Source organism: Salmo salar, chromosome 22 (genome assembly GCF_965601325.2).
Source record: "Salmo salar chromosome 22, fSalSal1, whole genome shotgun sequence".
In the NCBI taxonomy this organism is placed as follows: domain Eukaryota; kingdom Metazoa; phylum Chordata; class Actinopteri; order Salmoniformes; family Salmonidae; genus Salmo; species Salmo salar.
Genome location: NC_138312.1, coordinates 13547253 through 13572941, shown reverse-complemented (window position 1 = coordinate 13572941; position 25689 = coordinate 13547253). Strand labels below are relative to the sequence as shown.

General features: G+C 44.2%; 1 protein-coding gene across 3 annotated transcripts in view; it reads left to right on the top strand.

The window, feature by feature from the left end:
- Window positions 1-25689, top strand: part of LOC106582605 (voltage-dependent calcium channel subunit alpha-2/delta-2) — a 363243-nt gene that overhangs the window by 38931 nt on the left and 298623 nt on the right. For all 3 annotated transcript variants that reach the window (XM_045705262.2, XM_082967380.1, XM_045705260.2), the window contains exon 3: window positions 15477-15593. In XM_045705262.2, coding sequence (XP_045561218.1) covers window positions 15477-15593 — 117 coding nt within the window. The remainder of the gene's footprint in view (window positions 1-15476; window positions 15594-25689) is intronic.

Below are 25689 nucleotides of genomic sequence, written 5' to 3'. Positions count from 1 at the left end.
GCATAGCATCTTAATCTCCACTGAATACAGGCGGTTGACGTCAAAACCCCTCATCAAATATTTATAAAAGTTTTCAAACAACGAGATGTATCCACCAATCCAAAGAGAGAAATAAGCGGGAGCTTGACAGCCCGCCGTTCCGCTCTATGGACAACGAATCCCAATGTTAGGGCGGAGACACAAGCATCTCGTCATTACATCCAATATCTCTGTCTACATCAAGTAAGATACAATATTTAATGTTACATCTATTTAAGGTCCACTGACCAACACTTTGGTTTCTACCCTGTCACAATAACCTCTCCCTGACTTTTTCATTCATTGTCATGTCAAGCTATATTCCAACTTTTGGTTGAAGTTGACTTGAACAGTATAAAACAATTAGAATGGAGAAAGCCCCATTAAAAACACTTAGTATGTATGTGTTACCACCCTAGGGTCACACACTACTCATAAAGCAAATTTAGAACTTTTATTATTAACAAACCTAAAATCCAATCAACAATGTGAACGATATTGTGATATGATTTTTTGACCATATCGCCCAGCTCTACTTTACATGAATGTTGCTTTCATAACATTACTGCCATCTCAGGATGTAGTGAATTCTGTGTTTTCAAGACAGTCACTGGTTAGTCATTGTGCCGTAGTCAGTAGTGTGTATGTCACTTTTCTTTAAACACAACATTTGTTTTTGATTTCGCTAAAACATTTATTCCATATCAATACATGTATAACAGTTGCTTGATGTTGTACAACTAAAACATACGTAATTCTACCCTGAGTAGTAGAATATAAATTGTAGTATTCGAGTGTAGTAGTGTTCATGTAGTCATGCTCAAGTCTCTTTCTCTCTCAGACACACAAGACCTTGTGAGACGGGCTGAGTACAGTGGAAATTGAAACTTATAGCTTGGAGAATGACTATTTTCTGAAATGTCTGCGTTTGTAGTGTTAGGAAATTGGTCAGTAAAGCAGAAACTTTGTAGGCCCTAAGAGGATCATGTTTAACTGCCATCGTTCAGGCAACCACACACACACACACACACACACACACACACACACACACACACACACACACACACACACACACACACCAAGACCTACCATCCAATGTACTGTTACAAACAGTATTTGTACACCTACATTTTTGTATTCATTAACACATTCCCCATGGGAATTTAACCCACAACCTTGGTGTTGCTGGCACTATGCTCTTACCAACTGAGCCACATAATACCATCGTTATTTTATTCTGCTGTGTGTGTGTGTGTGTGTGTGTGGCGTGTGCGTGTGCGTGTGTGTTTGTGGTTGGTTACCGGGTAAAGTAGTTAACAGTTTTTTTTTGGTGTGTTTTTACTAGCAGCTATTCACCTGCAGTTTGTGTGTGTCCTGTGATAACATGGTATACAGGCCCCACCATTGATCCCCAGTGTGACGGCGTGTTTGTGGAGCTTTTCAAAGAGCAGCCTCGGTTCAAGGCATTGATTGTTACACCATCACAGAGACTTTGTGTAAATGCTGATTGACAGGCCTGTCTTTTAATGTTGTCTTCGTTTAATCCACACAACTTTCAGACCGAGGTCCTCTCTTTGAGCTTTTCTCGAATCTCCTGTTCTTCCGAAGCGTCTGTCTCTCGACGAAACTCAAGGAATTTCCCATTCAAAAGAATATGGCTGGCGACATTGCCCCTTTCAAATGAGAGGTTTTTGGTCCGCCGTCAGGATTGTCAGACTAACAAAGGCGTCTGAAAGCCTGGAATAATTCCGCTCTCAGTTCTATTCTCTTAACAAGTTGCCTTATTACCATGAGGCTGTGGGCACCAGATATCCATGACAGACACTTTCTATATGTCATGCTTTCACCCATGTTTGTGTGGACAATTAACAAAGCACACCCACTTCATAGATGTTTCCTTTTTAAAATGTTTTATTCTTATTTTATAAATCTCACTTTAATATAACTCGTGTTATTTCTTGTTTAATTCATGGGGGTCCAAACGTTGGGGCCTGAAGCCTCCAGGCAGCAACCACTCTGTGAGTTTTAGGGAATAACCATCGAGGCGTATTTTAAGTCATAAAGGTTCTGGAAATGTTTTAACGAATGAACCTGATCTGTCGAGCACCACTGTTTGCTGCCAGCTTTTGTATTCGCAGATTTAATGGATGTGTAATTGTTTGCTTTTGTAAGTGATCAGAGAGTTAAGTGCAGGCTTTCAACTAAACAGTCAATTGGGTTGATGGGAGTGATTGGGACCAGCTATGTGGAAACCGGGCCGTCCCTTCACCCATACAATTTGCACAGCATTCCCCTTCAGCTCGCTGAACTTGACTGGGAGGTGTCAGAACATTGGGTTGGAGGAACTCTGGGGGTGCAGGGAGCAGCTGCTTCAGTCAGGTCATCTGTGTGATAACCGTTCTGTATGTTTATTTACTTCCGTGTGACTTCTCCATAGCCTGGACTCTAGGTGTGTATGGGAGATTAGGGGCAGGGACCGTTGGAGGAATAATGTTCCACAAGTCACGACAACACATCCTGTCGACTGTGTTGTTTACTCAAATGGAATTGGAAACTAATCAACTACACATGTATGATTGTTGTGGATGGTGGCATTATTGTTTGGCTGTTTCACAATTCGACTGGATGGAGCTCAGCGTGCAAATTGTCTTTAATGAAAAAGGAAGTATTGATGCTGGTTATATGACTGAGAGGCATGTCCCCCCCATATCTCAGTTGGTGCAGTCCGGGTGCAGTGTTATTGACAGAACATGGGGGTTGTTGCGGGGGTGCCCAGTGGAGTGGTTAAATCTTCCCTCAACAGTGAGTGGGTAAGCAGCATTAATCTGGCCCAGCTGGACAAAGGGAAATTCATGATCATTTACACTGACGACATAATCAGGCTTCACGCTGTCCTCCGATGCTAAATTGCTTCCTTTGTTCCACAGGATCTCCCTCTGTCTCTCTCTCTTTTTTCTGACTCTCCCATTCTCTCTCTTTTTCTGACTCTCCCATTCTCTCTCTTTTTCTGACTCTCCCATTCTCTCTCTTTTTCTGACTCTCCATTCTCTCTCTTTTCTGACTCTCCCATTCTCTCTCTTTTTCTGACTCTCCCATTCTCTCTCTTTTTCTGACTCTCCCATTCTCTCTCTTTTTCTGACTCTCCCATTCTCTCTCTTTTTCTGACTCTCCCATTCTCTCTCTTTTCTGACTCTCCCATTCTCTCTCTTTTTCTGACTCTCCCATTCTCTCTCTTTTCTGACTCTCCCATTCTCTCTCTTTTTCTGACTCTCCATTCTCTCTCTTTTTCTGACTCTCCATTCTCTCTCTTTTTCTGACTCTCCATTCTCTCTCTTTTTTCTGACTCTCCCATTCTCTCTCTTTTTCTGACTCTCCCGTTCTCTCTCTTTTTCTGACTCTCCCGTCCTCTCTCTTTTTCTGACTCTCCCATTCTCTCTCTTTTTCTGACTCTCCCATTCTCTCTCTTTTTCTGACTCTCCCATTCTCTCTCTTTTTCTGACTCTCCATTCTCTCTCTTTTTCTGACTCTCCCATTCTCTCTCTTTTTCTGACTCTCCCATTCTCTCTCTTTTTCTGACTCTCCATTCTCTCTCTTTTTCTGACTCTCCATTCTCTCTCTTTTTCATGTCGTTTTTCTGTTAACGGTCATTAAGTGCCAAGTTTCCATGGAAACAGTCCATTTTGAGTGGGACTGTCTGGCAAGGTGTAAAAGTGGCCCCATGTTCAATATGGAGGCATTATCTCCTCTCAGTGTGAACTTTACTGTGTCACTCTGCCATCGGCAGGCAGGGGGCGGCTAGAGAACAAGGGCTTTGTGGTGGTGGACATCTCTATAGGAAGGTTTTACAGGTTATCTCTTCTGACCCTTAGACAACGTGGTCTATACACATACAATGGCCGTGCAGACATGCCACGCACACATTAGCATGGCGTGTTAAAACGTGGGTACGCAGCGCTAGCTCCTTATCTCCCGGGCCTGGTTTGTGTGGCTGGTCCCGTAATGCCATCACTTTTAAGAGCAGTGACCCTGTTGGCAGGTTACATGGGGAGCCAGTGTGGTGTAATTAGGCCTTGCTCTGTGTGTAATGACTTGCTGCTCTCTATCAGCCCCAGCAGACAGCCACACACACTGACAGTCTGGGGGAGGGGGGGAGGGGAAGGGAGGCGGAGCAGGGAGGCAGAGCAGGGGTATAACCAAGGGCAAGCCTACAGGATACTATACAGTAGAAGGCTGTCTCTCCATTTCATTCCTCCGCTCTCTCTCGCTCTCTCTCGCTCTCTCTCGCTCTCTCCAATGGGAGGTGAAAGTGAGTTTCTAAGTCAGTCAAAATCCCCGTATCACTTAGTGCAAGGCATAGGGTTAAATGTTCAATCTGGGGTGTTTTGGAAAGTAATCCGCGCTGTGAGTTAAATTGTCTCAGAAATGTACCTTCTCTCCCTCTTCTTTGTGGACACTGAGATTTGGGCTGAGTGTGTCAGCGGCAGCACAAAATGGCTGTCATACTGACTGTCACTCAGGTGGGTGCTAGAGTTATGTTGTCAGAGCTCTACTCAACAAGGAATGTATTATATGAACAAAATATATATTTTTGGTTCTATACTCATAGCCATTACTCGTGGACCTAAAGGACACAAATTAGCCAGCTATAATTTAACATAACCTAAATACATGATGATAATGTGAATGTCTAATATGCATATGAATGTGTAATATGTGGTTTTAAGCATTTTGGGGCCTGGAATGTGAGGCTATTATTGTGATATTGTGAATCTCCCTAACACCTCTGATTCCCCCCCTAGCTCAGTTTACATAACATTGCCCTACAGACCACCCTCCCAATATTTTAATATCGCCACGAAAATCCCCGGCCCCCCAAAATTCAGCCCATCCATCTGATTTGTTATTGTCCTCGTTGTAAACTGCTTACTTTCATCTCATTACTTATTTTGTATTTCCTGATGTTTTTTTCAGAAGGGAATTTACCAGGGAGATTATGGATTACTGCTACTTTCATTTGCAGAGAGGGCTATATTATAGCAAAGCATGCGTTCATTTAAATCTGTTCAGGGTGTTTTGGGGGGAGTGCAACGGTTACCAAGAAGACCCAGGATGGGAACTCAGCGAGGAGAGAGATCAAACATACTGTCGGGGAAAATAACAATAGAAGGACAGGTCACGGGGCTGCGTCTCAAATAGCGTCCTATTACCATATAGTGTACTACGTTTGACCGGGGCCCATGGGGACTATATAGGGAATAGCGTTCCATTTCCGAAGAGTAGATAATGACAGCCAGGACAGAAGCCAGTCAGATTAAGATACAATATATACAGTATATCTAGATGAGCCAGTCAATTCATTTAGCTGTGGTGTTAACCCAATTACACTGTCCCAGCATTAGAATGACCTTATGGGCGAATACATTGACTGAAATGCAAGATAGGGCATCAGTTCAGCACTTAGTTTGACAGGTGCAGCGGAGGACTGAGAAGCTGGGAGGTCAGGTGAGACGGCGAAGACAGGAGGAAAGTCCAGACAGAGACAGAGTGACGGAGGAAGCGAGTGATGAGCGAGGCTTGTCACGGCGATAGCAGCGGTGTTGTGATGCGAGAATTCGGTCAGGGTGATGGACAGGTGCCATCAGCGGCGTGGAAGTGGAGTAGTAATTAGGGAGATGAGGATGAAGCGAAGGAGACGCCAAGCAGAGAGCCCCCCCCCCCGGGGGGTCATGTCTCCTCCCCAGCACAGCCCTGATACGGAAGCGCACATACACACACACATACGCACGGACACTAGAGGCCGCCTGTCGGCTTCACCACTCTGCCGCCGCTGTGGGCTAATGTGATGGGATGGAAGATGAAAGTGGTATGATTGTGTGGTGGATATGGTTTCTGGCTGAACCATTAGAATGACAGCATATGTGCTGCTTTTGAAATGATATGCAGTGTTGGGTGAGGGAATAAGCAAGAGAGAAAGATGAAGAGTGGGAGGATGAGAGAGAGCGGTGGGGGCGGGTCGGTTTAAGAAATATAGAGAGAATGTTTTCTTGCTGTCTATTTGAGAAAATCTATTGGATGAACAAAACTATTCAGTACCATCAGCAAGTAAATAAAACGAGTGTAGCTTATCTCTGTCTGAAAGACCAATACCCTGAGAAAGAATGTAGGAGAGGAGTTCTGCTCCACATTCCTCGCTTCTCTCTCTCTCTCTCTCTCTCTCTCTCTCTCTCTCTGGCTACTCTCTTTCTCGCTCTTTCGCTCTCTCTCTCTCTCTGGCTGCTCTCTCTCTATTTGTCTCTTTATCTCTCGCTCTCTCTCAGTCTTTCTCTCTCTCTGCTCTCTCACAATAAGGCGGTTATAGTGTATATGTCTGTCTGGGAGTAGAAACAGGCACGCTGGCTGTGCCGTGGGGGAGTTTGTTTAGTTGAATACTGTATGTTACTTCTCTTATGACCATTTGATTTTGCTGAAAGGGGATCATTAATGGGAGTAGTTACAGTAAGTGACTGCTTGCAGAGTCCATCTGGCCTCGTTTGTCAGTCTGTGTGTTTGTATGTCTGTGTCTTGGGGGGGGGGGGGGGGGGGGGACGGCTGTTCTCAGGTGATATTAGAGAGCCTCTATTCATACTGTTGCGGAGTTAGTTTGTTGGGGATGTGGACGCCAAGGAACTCGAAGCTCTCAACCTGCTCCACTACAGCGACGTTCTATGAGAATGGGGGCGTGCTCGGTCCTCCTTTTTCCCGTAGTCCACAATCATCTTATGAATGAGATCTGAATGAGGGGTTGAACTGTTCTAGATGACTCAGTCCTTATAAGGAGCCGGCTGCTCTCGAGTCAATCCTGATTGGCAGCTGGACTATGCTAGGGTATGAAGGAGGAGTTGGACGGGCGCCACGATGTGAGTGTGAAGGAGCTCTGGCTTGTATCAGTCAGACAGGTAGGTAGAGGGAGCTCTCCACTCATTACAATCAGCACAGTACCAGTCAGTTACTGTTAGAGTTTGTTCAGTAGCAGCATCATTCCAGCTGGCAGACATACAGACATACAGGTGATGGTGATGGATACAACCTGTGAATGGGTGTGGACATTCAGGTGGATACAGTGCCCCTGTCCTTGGTTCGGCTAGGTAGATCTGACAGAATGTTGTGTACACAAATGCCTGACTGTGTGCCATAGTGCTGTGTGTGTGTTTGTGACTTGTCTACTTTGTTCTTTATCTTAGTTGACAGTCCCTCTGATCACGTTACGCATCATGTTCTCTCTCTCTCTCTCTCTCTCTCTCTCTCTCTCTCTCTCTCTCTCTGTCTCTCTCTCTCTCGCTCTGTCTCTCTCTCTCTCTTTCTCTCTCTCTCTCTTTCTCTCTCTGTCTCTCTCTCTCTCTCTCTCTCTTTGTCCCTCTCTGTCTCTCTCTTTGTCTCTCTCGCTCTTTGTCTCTCTCTCTCTCTTTCGCTCTCTCTGCTGCATCTCTAATCTAAGCCTCTCCCTCAGGGCTAGTGTGTGTAAATATTCAGACTGTGATGAGAGCCCAGAATGCATCATGCTCAGTGTTTTCGACTCAGTGAACCAGCTTTGTAGTTGATCACTCTGGCTTGGATCACTGTTGAGTTGAACTTCTTTATTTGGACCATTTGAGTCAAATTGTTGAGTTGTTTTGGTCCTTAGCAGATAGGCCTGTGTCAATGTGATATTTCCATGTATGTTTTTTGGTGCTGTTTTCAGTGGTGGCTGGCTGGTTGTGTATGCGTTTTGGCATGTACACTGACTGTACAAAACATTAATATTGAGTTGCACCCCCATGGACTCTACGAGGTGTCGAAAGCGTTCCACAGGGATGCTGGCTGATATTGACTCCAATGCTTCCCACAGTTTTGTTAAGTTGGCTGGATGTCCTTTGGGTGGTGGACCATTCTTGATACACACGGGAAACGGTTGAGCGTGAAAAACCCAGCAGCGTTGCAGTTCTTGACACAAACCTGTTCAAAGGCACTTAAATATTTTGTCTTGCCCAATCACCCTCTGAATGACACACATACACAATCCATGTCTCAATTGTCTGAAGGCTTAAAAATCATTTTTTAACCTGTCTCCTCCCCTTCATCTACACTGATTGAAGTGGATTTAAGGTGACATCAATAAGGCATCATATCTTTCACATGGATTCTTAATGTTTTGAACGCACAGTGTATATGTCATGTAATGACAATCTAAATTGAAGATTGATTTAGTGTATGTGGCAGGGTGTTTTCTTCTCTTCAACGTCAGAACATGAACACTCTGAAGGACACATTAGGGCCACCGTAGCAGTCAACTGTCCTGCTCCGTCTCACTGAACTCCTCTGGAAGCTAGAGTCAGCGCCGACGTCCCTGACTCTTCTGTGCTCTCGAGTCTTATTGAGCTATGACGTCGGTCCTGGCGGTCCCGGTGTGCTGGGTTTTATCGAGCTCCTCTGGGGGTCTGCCGAGCCATGCCCGAGCCGTGCCGAGCCGTGCCGAGCCGTGCCGTACCGTTGGTTCCCCCTGCCTGTGTTCTCTCTTATTGAACTGTTCCCGGGGCCTGTGGATGCTGGCTCGGTCTGCTCGGCAGAGCCCTCTAATATTCCTTAATGATGTGGCATCTGTCTCTGTCACCCTCAGCCGGCACCAGCCAGACGCCTTCTACTGTGGCTGACTTCACCGAGGGATAAGAAGTCCTGCTGCCAGACAAACCAGCAGAAAGCCCCAACAAACAACTCTCTTTTCAACAAAGCGGGAGGCGAACGTAATTGTCTTTTTTTCTTTATTTTTATATTTTTCCATTTTTTGAGTTATTTCTGAGATAGTGAATGCGGAGGTGTTTGAAATTGTTTTGCCGCTTTGGCAACACTTATTCAGGGAACTGGAGTAGAGTCGCAGACGGGGAGAGACGGGGAGTTGTGATTGGACAAGCAGAAAACTGTGGCTCTCTGATTGGATAAGGATGTTTTAACAGATTCTCTGGAATGTCGCCACCCCACTCTTTCCCCATCTGTGTGTTTACACTCACACACTCTGAGCTTGGCACACAGGAACTAGTTATCATAGCTAATGATCAGTGTGTGAGTGCACCACACATGTCTATGTGTGTGTGTGTGTGTGTGTGTTTGTGTGTGTGTGTGTGTCACTCTCATGACTGCCAGGGAGAGCATATTGGCATGGATTGGCATGCCCGTTCTCTCGGATCCTGTGTTAGTGTTGCGAGCAGCCGGCTCCATTGGCCCTATCCACACTGCAGAGCCACCACAACTGCCAGTTTCCTCCTCTGCTGTGTGAATGACAGTCGTACCCAGGAAACTGTCTGGGCATCATAGGCATGACTCAGTCACATCACTGATACCCGTGTCTTTTTCCCGTGAAGTCAGTCCAATTCACACATTTCATTTTTTGAGTTTCTGCCACTGCTATGACATACATCCTATTTCAACAGTATTCAATTTTCCTTTTCTGAATAAATCGCAAAAATAAATCACCAGTCATGTCTAGGGGTGGCTACATTGAAAGTAATGAATGCTGCTGAGAGTGTGTCAGTATGATCTCAGATGGAAACTGCATCAGGGGTGCTGTATGCATATATCTAGCTTAACGGAAAGTGTCCTATTTGTACTTAACTGTACCTGGTGTTTCCCTGGTCCAAATATATTTCTCTCCAAATACTGTATAATCCACCAAAGTCAGCTTTCTAGTCATAGTCAGACTGGTTGTGGGGTTCTTCTACAACCTAGTGTCTCCTAGTTTAAGTCAGTCTCTAAAAAGCTCTCAGATATCATCTCACTGAGGCTTTTGTTCTCAAAGCTCCTCAGTGGTGGTCAATCATCTTAGACTCCTAGTTACTGACGATTTTACTGCCCGTCATGCCCAGAGTATTACCACGAGCTGTCAATCACTTACTTCTGTTACCTATAATGAACGTTCCCAGCAGCCACTGGTTTAGAACTCTGTATGGTTGACGACACAATACCCACATCACATTTTTGTAAAAGCCTCCTATCCCACTAGTGGAGGCTGTCATGACCATTGGGGTTTCCCTAAATGGCAGCAGATTCCCTACATAGTGTACTACTTTTGACCAGGGCCCTTAGGGTGCACTACATTGTATACATAGGGAATAGGGTGCAGTTTGTCTCTCTCTCTCTCTCTCTAGAGATACAGTACCTGGATCTAGCTCTCTATGACGCTAGCATCTGTCAGAGCTGTGAGCACAATACAACACAATCCTACCTTGTTTGTCTCCGTGGAGCTGAGTTGCGGTGGGAGTACCCTACAAGCACACAAACAGACAGGTTTGTGCCATCGATCCAGCAAGAGATATAGTAGACTAGTGAGACATACGACATGGTGCAAAATGCTGTGTGTATGTGGCTTCCAGAAAAGGGTGCTAGCTGCAGTCTAGGGTTCTTCGGCTGTCCCCATAGGATAGCCGAAGAAGGACTTTTTGGTTACAGATAGAACCCATAGGACTTTTTGGTTCCAGATAGAATCCTTTCAGGTTCCATGTAGAACCCTGTGTAGAAATTGTTCTACAGTGCGGTGAAAAAGTATTTGCCCCCTTTCTAATTGTCTCTATTTTTGCTACTGTATGTTATCAGATCTTCAACCAAAACCTATTAGATAAAGGCAACCTGAGTGAACAAATACTACAACAATTACATACTTATTTCATTTATTTCATAAACAAAGCTATGCAACACCTAATGCCCCTGTGTGAAAAAGTAATTGCCCCCTTACACTCAATAACTGGCTGTGTCACCTTCAGCTGCAATGACTCCAACCAAACACTTCCTGTAGTTGTTGATCAGTCTCTCACATTGCTGTGGAGGAATTTTGGCCCACTCTTCCACGCTTTAACTCAGCGACATTTGTGGGCTGTCGAACTTGAACTGCTCGTTTCAAGTCCTGTCACAACATCTCAATTGTCTCAATAGAAAATGTCATATGTGTTACTTTTTTTAGACGTTTTCATGTAGGCTTGATTGTGTGTTTTGGATCACTGTCTTGCTGCATGACCCAGCTGCGCTTCAACTTCAGCTCACAGACGGATGGCCTGACATTCTCCTGTGGAATTCTCTGATACAGAGCAGAATCATGCTTCCTTCTATTAAGTTGTCCAGGTCCTTAGGCAGCAAAGCATCCCCAATACCACCACCATGCTTGACCGTTGGTACTTAGTGTGGAATGCAGTGTTTGATTTTCACCAGGCATAATGGGACCCATGTTGTCCAAAAAGTGATACTTTTGGCTCATCTGTCCATAAAACATTCTTTCAAAAGTCTTGATGATCGTCCAGGTGCTTCCAGGTGCTTTTTGGGCAAGATGGTATCAGGTATGAAGGAAGACCCAGATGCAGACCACGTTGAATTAACAATAGCTTAATGTTCCAACAGGGGAAGGCAAAAGACAGGTAGGGGTCAGAAAACCAGAGGTCGGGCAACGGTACCGGACGGCTGGCAGGCTCAGGGTCGGGTCAGACAGAGATCGGTAATCCAGAGGGGGGGCAGAGGTACAGGTTGGCAGGCTCAGGGTCAAGGACGGGCAAAGATCAAAAACCGGGAGGGCAAGAAAAGAGAGACTAGAAAAAGCAGGCGCTGAGCCACTAAACGCTGGTTGACTCGAACAAACAAGACGAACTGGCAACAGACAAACAGAGAACACAGGTATAAGTACACAGGGGATAATGGGGAAGATGGGCGACACCTGGTGGGAGTTGGAGACAAGCACACAGACAGGTGAAACAGATCAGGGCATGACAGATGGGTCCCATTATGTCTGGCGAAAACCAAACACTTTTAGGTTCTAGATAGCACAATCTTTTTTCTTCTAAGAGTGTAGTTATAATGAATATGCATATCTCATAAAAAGAAGGTAATAAAATACAAAAGCTGGAAGGCTATTGATGCAGGTCGACCTTATTCCCTTTTTTTGTTGTTTAACGTTCTGAAGCGCGTCTCCAAACTATCTGAGTGTTAAGACTGTGTCTGTAATAGCGGATGTACGATTCCCATGAATCTCAGTGAGGAAGAGCAGACCCACAGAGCACCGCCGCACATTAAGGGAATGCATATTGATTTAAAAACAAATTTGACATGGTTTTTAAAATCGACTTGGAAAATGCATCACTTAAAAAGAGCCAGGGGTTTGCAGTCTGTCAATGGAGCGGAGCAAACTTCGCTCTTGCTTTATGCTTTAATAAGATTCCGCTAATGGCTTCTACCACCTTGAGAAAAGCCCTCCTCTCAAATGGTGTGTGCTCACCTGATTATTGGTCTGTGGCTGTGAAGGTTGCCTCATCTTGCACTGGGGCTAATTACTTGTGGAGTTTATGTGTGCATGCTTGTGTGCGAGCGTGCGTGCGTGCGTATGTATGTGTCAGTGTATTGGTGAGTTATACAGTGCAGGCTAATGACTTCTCCTGGGTGGGTAATTGAAGCACGGGAACAGACAAAACTGGGGAATAGAAACACCTGTCTGTTTTAAAACCCCAGCCACCACAGACAACATAAAGGAGAGAAAACTTCTGTTTGTATATGAAGTACCAGTCAAATGTTCGGACACACCTACTTATTCAAGGGTTTTTCTTTACTTTTACTATGTTCTACATTGTAGAATAATAGTGAAGACATCAACACTATCAAATAACACATATGGAATCATGTAGTAACTAAAAAAAGTGTTAAACAAATCAAAATATATTGCAAATTTTAGATTCTTTAAAGTGGCCACCCTTCGCCTTGACGACAATTTTGCACATTCTCGGCATTCTCTCAACCAGCTTAATGAGGAATGCTTTTCCAACAGTCTTGAAGGAGTTCCCACATATACTGAGCACTTGTTGGCAGCTTTTCCTTCACTCTGCTGTCCAACTCATCCCAAACCATCTCAATTGGGTTGAGATCGGGTGATTTGTAGAGGCCAGGTCATCAGATGCAGCACTCCATCCCTCTCCTTCTTGGTCAAATAGCCCTAACACAGCCTGGAGGTGTGTTGGTTCATTGTCCTTTTAAAAAAACAAATGATAGTTCCACTAATCGCAAACCAGATAGAATGCCATATCGCTGCAGAATCCTGTGGTAGCCATGCTGGTTATGTTTGCCTTGAATTCTAAATAAATCACAGACAGTGTCACCAGGAAAGCACCCCCACACCATCACACCTCTTCTTCCATGCTTCACGATGGGAACCACAAATGCAGAGATCATCCGTTCACCTACTCTGCATCTCACAAAGACACAGTGGTTGGAACCAAAAATCTCAAATTTGGACTCATCAGACCAAAGGACAGATTTCCACCGGTATAATGTCCATTGCTCGTGTTTCTTGGCCCAAGCAAGTCTCTTATTCTTATTGGTGTCCTTTAGTGGTGGTTTCTTTGCAGCAATTTGACCATGAATGCCTGATTCACGCAGTCTCCTCTGAACCGTTGATGTTGAGATGTGTCTGTTACTTGACCTCTGTGAAGCATTTATTTGGGCTGCAATCTGAGGTGTAGTTAATTCTAATGAACTTATCCTCTGCAGCAGAGGTAACTCTGATTCTTCCTTTCCTGTTGCGATCCTCATGAGAGCCAGTTTCATCATAGCCTTGATGGTTTTTGCGACTTCACTTTAAGAAACTTTCAAAGTTCTTTACATTTTTCGTATTGACTGACCTTCATGTCTTAAAGTAATGATGGACTGTCATTTCTCTTTGCTTATTTTAGCTGTTCTTGCCATAATATGGACTTGGTCTTTTACCAAATAGGGCTGTCGTCTGTATACCACCCCTACAACACAACTGATTGGCTCCAACGCATTAATAAGGAAAGAAATTCCATAAATTAACTTTTAACAAGGCACACCTGTTAATTGAAATGCATTCCAGGTGACTACCTCATGAAGCTGGTTGAGAGAATGCCAAGAGTCTGCAAAGCTGTCATCAAGACAAAGGGTGGCTACTTTGAAGAATCTGAAATGTAAAATATATTTAGATTTGTTTAAAACTTTTTTGGTTACTACATGATTCCACGTGTTATTTCATAGTTTTGATATCCTCACTATTATTCTACAATGTAGAAAATGGTACAAATAAAGAAAAACCCTTGAATGAGCAGTATGTTCAGATCTTCCTTGGGAAAGAGCTCTTCTGACCTCAATGGGACTTTCTGGTTAAATCAAGGTTCAATACAAAATCTCCTTGACCATAAAATGGCTGCCTTTGTAACCTAACAGTAAACTATCGGGGACAGACACAACAAAACACTATAGGTAATCTAGCTAAAGTGTTTAGTTGGCATGGTCGGTGCCTGTTCTTGGCTCATCTCCATGAGGGCCAGGGGAGGGAGAGGAGACCGCTACTGGCTGGCTCTCTGCCCACCCACCTTTTAGCCAGACAAAGATAGATCATGGGTGATGGAGGCTGACATTTTCCTCTTCTAATCACTGCACGCAAAACACGTAAATCTCACCAGAAAAATAGCTCATGTCAGCGATAGATCTATATTACCCGTCCACCTCTTTTCAGGAAGTAACAGAGGAAGTAAATCAGACTTATGTGGTTGTATTTCACTTTGATTAATGCACCAATCAAGAGAGTGTATGTAAATGTATCAATCCGTAAAGCACATTCCCACACATTGACTTGAAGGAGGCAATGGGGCTGCTCCTTAATACACATACATGTACTGTACGTAGCCTAATCACATAACAGGTACATGAAACATGTTCACAAAATAGTCCCTACTACAAACCCACCAACGCATAGTGAGGGTGGTTTTGCGGTGTGAGTGTGTGCCGTGTTGACGAACAGCGAACAGTGTCTTATAGGGCAATCAGGATCAGTGTTAAACCCAAGAGAGGTGGCCTGCTGTGGACCACAGAGCCTGTTTGTCTGTCTGCCTGCCAGAGCCCCGACCCAGGACTGCTGCTGAGGAGTGCTGAGTCACGTGAAACAAAAGATTCAGGGAGAGGAGGATAATCTTCCCAAGTGCATTTTTTTCTGTCTGGTTCTGAAATGGAATCCTATATCCCCATAGCCTATAGGGTAGCACTGCTTTTGGCCAGAGCCCATGAGGTTGTACACAGCCTCTCTGTGTGGCCCAACATTTGTCATGATTCTGGCTTCTGGTTGGCTGTCTGTATCCTGGTCATAAGCCTCCGTCTTTGTCTCTCCCTATTATATTTGTCATCACTTTCCACTAATGGATCTTGGATATTTAGCTTGTGTTTGTATTTAGTGGCTGGCTTGATATTACCCCACAAACCTCAGCTGGTTGGGTTGCGCTGTTCGATAAAGGACAGTTCTGTCCTATTAGCTACAGTAAATGACCTGCCAAGTATGAACTACGTTGAAAATGGACAGCATAGCTGTACAGTGTTTTCGTGCCACTTTCAAAATAAACATTGGCTCCTATGACCCAGTTCATCAACCGACAGACATTTTGAACTGACCTTTGACTCCTGTGTTCCCTTTGTAGATTTACAATGAGAAGAAGAGCCAGTTTGACATCAAGAGGAACAATCCCAAGGACCTGGTGGAGAGGGTGGCACGAGACATCGCCAAGCTGCTCACTAGCAAAAGGAGAGCCCTGGAGGTAAGATGACGCTACTGCACCTGACAGAGAGGAAACATTTCGGGAGGGGGGGAATAGTTATTTCCATATAGGAACATGCTGGAGGGGTTAGTTTCATATCTTCTTAAAGGGTTGGAGGGTTTTACGAAGGGAACGGAATGTCCTTGAAGATAGTTGTGCTATTTTAGTGACTGAAGGGAAAGATCCAGAGAGGAGGGGAGTGTTTTAGAGGTGACCGTTGAGGGGAGACAATCATTTCCATCATTATGTTTAGACATGCCCTCTGATTGGTTTGTGTCTTGCACCCGATGCCGAGTCTCAACCACCCCCCCCCCCCCCCCCGCCCACCCTCCAAGAGAGAGCAGAGAGAAAATATTCCAAATCAGTTTGGATATTTCAAAAGCCTATCATAATGTTAGGGGAGCATGATAGATTCACCGTTTGAACAAATCCCGAAGAATGTGATTTGTAAAAATGGAATATTCTGCTTTATTAGGCTGTCTAACAAAGCAGTTCATAAGTTGTTTGGCTCAAATGTGCAGGACACTGTGAAAGCACCGTTATACCTAACCAGATCTACGTTTGATAGTCAGAGTTTTGTATTCATTATAGTAGAGCTTAGTTGGTGTGTTTTCTCTAATGTGTTCGGCGAATGTCCTCTGAATCGAATTAGGTTAGAGTTCACGAAGATTTGCACGCTGCATGTTCACACATTGAGGGTAAACACACACACATAGGGGAGCTCTGAAGCCTACAGGAAGAGTGGAGCCACAGAGCCATACTGCTCCGAGGGGGGGATGAGAGAAAACCAGAGAGTGTAATGTCTACTATTCATTTTTATTGTTTATTTCACTTTTGTTTATTATCTACTTCACTTGCTTTGGCAATGTTAACATGTGTTTCCCATGCCAATAAAGTCCTTAAATTTAATTGAAATTGAATTGAATTGAGAGAGAGTGTGAGAGAGAAAGAGAGAGAGCGAGAGAGAGAGAGAGAGAGAGAGAGAGGGAGAGAGAGAGTGAAGGGCGGTGTGGTGGAGGAAGGCTGTAGACTACTCCTCTCTCCTTCTGTCTGTGCTGCCCTCAAAGGTGCCCTCAAGGCAAAAGTGCTGCTGTTTTCACCAGCCAAGCCTCTTGAATGGACAGTTGAGGATAGATTTTAACAACACGGTGTCTTATAGGAGAAGGCACAGTAACGCCGAGCATCACAGCACAGCCTCTTAAAGGGACAGGCAGCATGGCTAATTCTGTAGCACGGACCCTTAAAGGGGAAAGGTACTGTATCACAATGTGCCCCGTAGTCATGCCGTGCGTGGGAATGAAATTGGACTGGCACTGACCTTCCGGCCCATTTTGGCAGGGGTGCCCTGTGAGCTCAGTGTAGTGCAGTGCCCACGCCTCTCCCCTCCCCATGCTTGTGTGCCCATCGTGCCCTTCGTTCCCATCCCCCTGTTGGCCTAACCTCCTGGACCACACTGTCACCTCACATCCCATCTCCACTGCTCACTCAGGAGGGAGCAGAGCAAACGAGGTGAAAAAAGAGAAGGGATGGAATGAGAATGTCCACCCGAGGCTCAGGAAAAACCAGCGAAATGATGTTCAGAAATTCATAGATTTAAAAATGAGCAACAAGGCAGAGAGAGATGGAGGGCGAGAGAGAGGAGAGAGAGCGAGGCAGAGAGAAAGAAATGGAGGGAAAGAGCGAGATGGAGTGAGAAAGAGATGGAGAAAGAGAGAGATGGTTGGAGAGACAGAGCGAGAGAGAAAGGGAAAACATTTGAGGTGCAAAAGGAAACAGAAGGAGAGAACAGAGGAAGGAGAGAACAGAGGAAGGAGAGAACAGAGGAAGGAGAGAACACAGGAAGGAGAGAACACAGGAAGGACAGAACAGAGGAAGGAGAGAACAGAGGAAGGAGAGAACAGAGGAAGGAGAGAACAGAGGAAGGAGAGAACAGAGGACGGAGAGAACAGAGGACGGAGAGAACAGAGGAAGGAGAGAACAGAGGAAGGAGAGAACAGAGGAAGGAGAGAACAGAGGAAGGAGAGAACAGAGGAAGGAGAGAACAGAGGAAGGAGAGAACAGAGGAAGGAGAGAACAGGCGAAGGAGAGAACAGAGGATGGAGAGAACAGAGGAAGGATAGAAGGGAGTCATTTTCTGGTCATTTAAGAACACAAGGCTCATAAAACTACATGGAAAACAGTTCATCTGTTTCATTTCACCAAATGATAAATTCTTGCGCTAAATAGAAAATTAATGACATTAGCTGAATAAATTCTGAATCAACTCCGCTAGGGATTCATACAGTTGAAGTCGGAAGTTTACATACACATTAGCCAAATACATTTAAACTCAGGCTTTCACAATTCCTGACATTTAATCCTAGTAAAAATTCCCTGTCTCAGGTCAGTTAGGATCACCACTTTATTTTAAGAATGTGAAATGTCAGCATAATAGTAGAGAGAATGATCTATTTCAGCTTTTATTTCTTTCATCACATTCCCAGTGGGTCAGAAGTTTACATACACTCAATTAGTATTTGGTAGCATTGCCTTTAAATTGTTTAACTTGAGTCAAACGTTTCGGGTAGCCTTCCTCAAGCTTCCCACAATAAGTTGGGTGAATTTTGTCCCATTCCTCCTGACAGAGCTGGTGTAACTGAGTCAGGTTTGTAGGCCTCCTTGCTCGCACACACTTTTTCAGTTCTGCCAACAAATATTCTATAGGATTGATGTCAGGGCTTTGTGATGGCCACTCCAATACCTTGACTTTGTTGTCCTTAAGCCATTTTGCCAAAACTTTGGAAGTATACTTGGGGTCATTGTCCATTTGGAAGACCCATATGCGACCAAGATTTAACTTCATGACTGATGTCTTGAGATGTTGCTTCAATATGTCCACATAATTCTCCTTCCTCGTGATGCCATCTATTTTGTGAAGTGCACCAGGCCCTCCTGCAGCAAAGCACCCCCACAACATGATGCTGCCACCCCCGTGCTTCACGGTTGGGATGGTGTTCTTCGGCTTGCAAGCCTCCCCCTTTTTCCTCCAAACATAATGATGGTCATTATGGCCAAACAGTTATATTTTTGTTTCATCAGACCAGAGGACATTTCTCCAAAAAATATGATCTTTGTCCCCATGTGCAGTTGTAAACCGTAGTCTGGCTTTTTTTATGGCGGTTTTGGAGCAGTGGCTTCTTCTTTGCTTCTTTTCAGGTTATGTTATTTTTTTAATGAGGTCTTGGCTGATTTATTTTGATTTTCCCATGATGTCAAGCAAAGAGGCACTGAGTTTGAAGGTAGGCCGTGAAATACAACCACAGGTACATCTCCAATTGACTCAAACGATGTCAATTAGTCTATCAGAAGCTTCTAAAGCCATGACATCATTTTCTGGAATTTTCAAGCTGTTTAAGGGCACAGTCAACTTAGTGTATGTAAACTTCTGACCCACTGGAATTGTGATGCAGAGAATTATAAGTGAAATAATCTGTCTGTAAACAATTGTTGGAAAAATGACTTGTGTCATGTACAAAGTAGATGTCCTAACCGACTTGCCAAAACTATAGTTTGTTAACAAGAAATCTGTGGAGTGGTTGAAAAACGAGTTTTAATGACTCCAACTTAAGTGTATGTAAACTTACGACTTCAACTGTATATAGTGTGAAGTGGAACCAGACTCCTTATATGCTGACGACGTGTGTGTGTGTCCCTGTGCGCCATGTTGATTTTGTCCATCCACACCAGACGCGATCAGGATACGCAGGTTGGAAAAAAGAAGAAACCCTCACACTGCTCTTGATAGTATCACTGCTCTGTAATAAGATTTACGTATCGGCCTCAAGGCCTTCATCAGCTCTGACAAAGGCCTTGAGGTCGATATGCAAATCTTATTAAAGAGCCGTGATACTATCAAGAGCAGTGCGAGGGTTTCTTTTTCTTTCTCATCTTATTCAACTGTTACCTGCAAAAAAAGGAAACGTAGGTTGAAATATAAAAACAAACTCTGAACCAACTATATTCATTTGGGGACACATTCAAATACAGTACATGAAACATTCATGGGCATTTAGCTAGCTAGCTTGCTGTTGCTGGCTAAACTGTACTGGCATATAAACATTGGGTTGTTATTTTACCTGAAATGCACAAGGTCCTTTATTTCTTGTGTCTTTGTAGAATTTTGACCCATTTTGTGTCACACCAAATCATGTGTTCTCTACTCCCACAATGAATCCACATTATAAAAATAGAAACCTAGTTAGTTTCTAGTAATCTCTCCTCCTTCAGTCTTCTTCTTCTGTGGACTTTATATGGCGGTTGGCAACCAACTTTGACTGGAGTGTGGACCTCAGGTCATCTTTAAATCACCCACGTGGGTATATGCTCCTAAAAACCAATGAGGAGATGGGAGAAGCGGGACTTGCAGCTCGTCAAGCGTCAAAACAAATAGAACCGCTTGTATTTTAGCGCCAGGCTACGCAGATGTTCGTTGACGTGCGAGAGCAGTTTGGATGAAATGATGGAATAACATGTATGGTGCTGCTTTTCATGCCAGAGAATTTCTACTCCCTCCTTCATGGTTATTGACTTCCATGAAAGTTTAAATCCAGCGCAGTAATCAGAATGGGAGCTAGAAATAGCTTGTACGTTTAATTTGTGCACCCAATGGTGGCCATACTTTAGTAGACTGTGGAAAGAGTATGTTTATTCCACTGAAGAACAAATGCAAAGTGACTCTAAATGTTTAGTTCCAAACTACTGGGAATGGAAACAAACTCATAATACACTTTAGGCTCTCTCATATACAGTCATGTGAAATTGTATCCCATCTAATGCCTCGTCCCACCGGGCTCAGATGTCAACTCGACGTCTCTTCCACATTGGTTTAATGTCATTTCGTTGAAATGACGTGGCAACAAGGTTGATTCAACCCAGTGTGTGCCCAGTGGGATGCTCTGAAACAACTGTGTTGTGGTCTGTCCATCTGGCTCCTCTCTTCCCTCTTCTTCTCACTCTCTCATGTTGTTGTCAGCGTTCGGCATAAATCCGGGATGTCCAAAGTAAGATGTTAAGTTGTGTTGTCAAGCAACACGATGAGTCACTCTTCCCGTATTAGCCGTGAGTTTTAACGAGCTGGCCCGGCAGTGCCAGGAGCTCCTCCAAAATGATACAGTACAGTAATGAACTAAACCCTGGTCTGAACTCTGTACGCATTATTCTGTTACATGAAAGGGGGCCTCAACAACCAACATCCTGTGGAATAGAGGAGAAACAAGAGAGAGAGGGATATCTTAGTGGCAGAGACTCAGATATGCGTGTGTGCAAATGGGTGATGGTACTCTCCTGCACGTGTGTGTGTGTGTGTTTCGCAAGTGTGTGTGTGTCTGCGACAAGTGTGTGTGTCATCTGAGCGGCAAGGCACACAGCTAGCTGTATGAGAGGCGGTGGTTTGACAGCCTTTTAACAGCTAGCATGAAAGAAAACAGAGTTCTCCATGTAACCTGTCGTGGGTATAAAACGCCAGGCAGAAGTGATTCCTGTTAGAGTGATCTGGGCCTGCCTCTCTCTTCCCGGGCTTCTTTGATCGCATCTCCTCTCCCCTCCTCTCTGTGTCAAAGCAGCGGCTGGACGTTCAGTTGGGCCTCTGTGTCCCTGTGAACCAGGGCTGGTGGATGTTTCTGAACATCCACCAGGCTGTCAATCAAAGCCTGTATGCTGAGGAGGCAGCATTATAAGGATGTCGATCAGGGACTGCTGGTTGGGGATTCGTCAAAGCACAATGAGAAGTGCCTAGAGCTACACAGTGTTACGGTCGCGTCGCATTCCGATCAGTGAGAGGGAGTAGCAGCAAAACAGCCACTGTGAAAGCCGGTCCGGTGATTTTTCACAGAAGGGCCTGTTGGAATAGAAGAAGGGACCGAGGTTGATTTGATCCAGTTATACACGTCTCTGTACATCTCCACTATAACGAGTTATAGTCTGTCAATGAATGGATGCCTCTAGGCTGTTTTGTTTTATACACATATCACTTTTCCTGGGTATTTCTTGTCATGGTTGCAGGGCTTAAACCTTTCTTTCCACCAGACAGACATGGATGAGTAAGACCTAACTAAGCTCCATGACAACAAGTCAGACAGGTATCAAGCCACTGGGCAAAAATCGAATGAAATTGTATTGTTCACGTGCGCCGAATAGAACAGGTGTAGACTTTACAGTGGAATACTTTCTTACAAGGCCATTCCCAACGGTACAGAGTTATAAAGTAAGGCAAATATGTGCTAAATAAAAAAAGGAAATAGTAACACAATAAAAACAGTAACAAGGCTATATATAAGCAGTGGTGTAAAGTACTTAAGTAAAAATACTTTAAATTACTCCTTAAGTCATTTTTTGGGGTATCTGTACTTTACATTACTATACTGCTCAAAAAAATAAAGGGAACACTTTAACAACACATCCTAGATTTGAATGAAAGAAATAATCTTATTAAATACTTTTTTCTTTACATAGTTGAATGTGCTGACAACAAAATCACACAAAAATAATCAATGGAAATCCAATTTATCAACCCATGGAGGTCTGGATTTGGAATCACACTCAAAATTAAAGTGGAAAACCACACTACAGGCTGATCCAACTTTGATGTAATGTCCTTAAAACAAGTCAAAATGAGGCTCAGTGGTGTGTGTGGCCTCCACGTGCCTGTATGACCTCCCTACAACGCCTGGGCATGCTCCTGATGAGGTGGCGGATGGTCTCCTGAGGGATCTCCTCCCAGACCTGGACTAAAGCATCCGCCAACTCCTGGACAGTCTGTGGTGCAACGTGGCGTTGGTGGATGGAGCGAGACATGATGTCCCAGATGTGCTCAATTGGATTCAGGTCTGGGGAACGGGTGGGCCAGTCCATAGCATCAATGCCTTCCTCTTGCAGGAACTGCTGACACACTCCAGCCACATGAGGTCTAGCATTGTCTTGCATTAGGAGGAACCCAGGGCCAACCGCACCAGCATATGGTCTCACAAGGGGTCTGAGGATCTCATCTCGGTACCTAATGGCAGTCAGGCTACCTCTGGCGAGCACATGGAGGGCTGTGCGGCCCCCCAAAAAAATGCCACCCCACACCATGACTGACCCACTGCCAAACCGGTCATGCTGGAGGATGTTGCAGGCAGCAGAACGTTCTCCACGGCGTCTCCAGACTGTCACGTCTGTCACATGTGCTCAGTGTGAACCTGCTTTCATCTGTGAAGAGCACAGGGCGCCAGTGGTGAATTTGCCAATCTTGGTGTTCTCTGGCAAATGCCAAACGTCCTGCACGGTGTTGGGGTGTAAGCACAACCACCACCTGTGGACGTTGGGCCCTCATACCACCCTCATGGAGTCTGTTTCTGACCGTTTGAACAGACACATGCACATTTGTGGCCTGCTGGAGGTCATTTTGCAGGGCTCTGGCAGTGCTCCTCCTTGCACAAAGGCGGAGGTAGCGGTCCTGCTGCTGGGTTTCTGCCCTCCTACGGCCTCCTCCACGTCTCCTGATGTACTGGCCTGTCTCCTGGTAGCGCCTCCATGCTCTGGACACTACGCTGACAGACACAGCAAACCTTCTTGCCACAGCTCGCATTGATATGCCATCCTGGATGAGCTGCACTACCTGAGCCACTTGTGTGGGTTGTAGACTCCGTCTCATGCTACCACTAGAGTGAAAGCACCGCCAGCATTCAAAAGTGACCAAAACATCAGCCAGGAAGCATAGGAACTGAGAAGTGGTCTGTGGTCCCCACCTGCAGAACCACTCCTTTATTGGGGGTGTCTTGCTAATTGCCTATAATTTCCACCTGTTGTCTATTCCATTTGCACAACAGCATGTGAAATGTATTGTCAATCAGTGTTGCTTCCTAAGTGGACAGTTTGATTTCACAGAAGTGTGATTGACTTGGAGTTACATTGTGTTGTTTAAGTGTTCCCTTTATTTTTTTGAGCAGTATATTTTTAATACATTTGTAAATATTTCCAAAAACCTTTTTTTGCTTTGTCATTATGGGGGTATTGTGTGTAGATTGATGAGGAAAAAATTATTTAATCAATTTTAGAATAAGTCTGTAACGTAACAAAATGTATAAAAAGTTTAGGGGTCTGAATAATTTCTGAATACACTGTATATGCTTTTAAATAGAAATTCCAGTTTGAACGGGAATACTGGGAAGCCTGGTAATTGCAATTTTCTCAGGAAGGAAAATTGGTAGATTCTCTGGAAATGTTAAACCCTAGTGAGGAGGATACAGTAAGTAGTGGGGGGGGGGGGGGGGGGGTATTGTGCAGATATGACGGAGATGCTCTGTGACTCTGCCATCATACTGATTGTGAGGGAATACAGGCGCTCTGACCAGACAGTGTGCACGAATGGCAAAAATGCACTTGACAGATTTAATCAGTCACTCTGCGTAAGCCTCTGTTTCCCCTAGCCTGACCATGGAAATCAAGACGGCACAGACGGGCCAGGGCGGGGTGGACGGGCCAGCTCTATGTCATCTGTCATCGTGTGACACATAGAGAAATAATTTACAAAGACAAATGCACACACACACACACAGACAGGCATGCACACATTTTGTGTGTGCGCATGCCAGTGGCGACTTTAACATGAAAATATTGGTGGGGCGAACTCAACCAAAAAAGCGAATATGCATCGAAACTACTACACTACAGACTACACATCGAATGCACCATCATAATAACCAAATCCCAGAAAGGAATTTGAGTCACACACACAAACCTTATAACATTTGGGTTATGATCAGTTTATAGGTTACTTCCCATATCTTTAGATCTAATTGCACAGAAGACCAAGTCAAGCACACTTTTATACAGTAAAGTTTATATTTCTTTAGAATCAATTTCAGCATCGGTCTGCCGTATTGCTAATCATTGTCTGAGTATTGGAATGCAGCCCAAACAGTGCAGTTGTGTTTGCCTGCCTGTTAACAAGATGCTGCGGTTAAGAATAATGTAGCCACGTTTATAAAGCTACTCCCTTGCTTCAACAATTGTATAGTTACAGTTCCATGGGTTATTACAGTCTAACATCAAACATTAACAAGACACACCGTATCTAGGTATATTAAACAGCTTTTAGCCACAGCTTCCATCCAAACCAATCGTGTTTTGTCTCTAATTTCTTTAAGGCCTTATTTTCATGTTCAGTAGCTGATGTTTTAAATCTACGTTTGCTTCATAACGCAAAGTTCTGAAAGATTTTGCTAGGAGACAGTCGACATAATTTATTATGGCTTTTCAGCTAACAAGCGAGAAGATGATAAACAACTTTGAAGTTAACACATCAGTCCAATCAGCTACCGGAGATATGACATCAATTTATCCGTGACCAACGACATTGAGCCTTCTTGGGTGGGCACTACTAATGTACTTTATCTCTATGGCAGCACCCAAGGGGACTGAAGCTGCCTGACCATACCAGTACATGCTGCCGTCATGCACTGTCCAAATGAATTCACTCACCCATCCAAACCTTTGAGCACGTGGTAATCACGCACAGCCAATTGCACACAACTAGAGAAGATCAACAAGGGAAAGATGGCGCCGATTGAGATGGCAGCTTTGCTTCAAGTCCTAAGGAAACTGTGCAGTATTTTGATTTTTTATGTCTTATTTCTTACATTGTTAGCCCAGAAAACCTTAACCTCTAAACTCAACAGCCAGTGTAATCCCGTGGCGCGTTATTCAAATACCTCAAAAATGCAAAAACTTAAATTTTTCAAACATATGACTATTTTACACCATTTTAAAGACAAGACTCTCGTTAATCTAACCACACTGTCCGATTTCAAAAAGGCTTTACAACGAAAGCAAAACATTAGATTATGTCAGCAGAGTACCCAGCCAGAAATAATCAGACACCCATTTTTCAAGCTAGCATATAATGTCACATAAACCCAAACCACAGCTAAATGCAGCACTAACCTTTGATGATCTTCATCAGATGACAACCCTAGGACATTATGTTATACAATACATGCATGTTTTGTTCAATCAAGTTCATATTTATATCAAAAACCAGCTTTTTACATTAGCATGTGACTAGCATATGACTAGCATT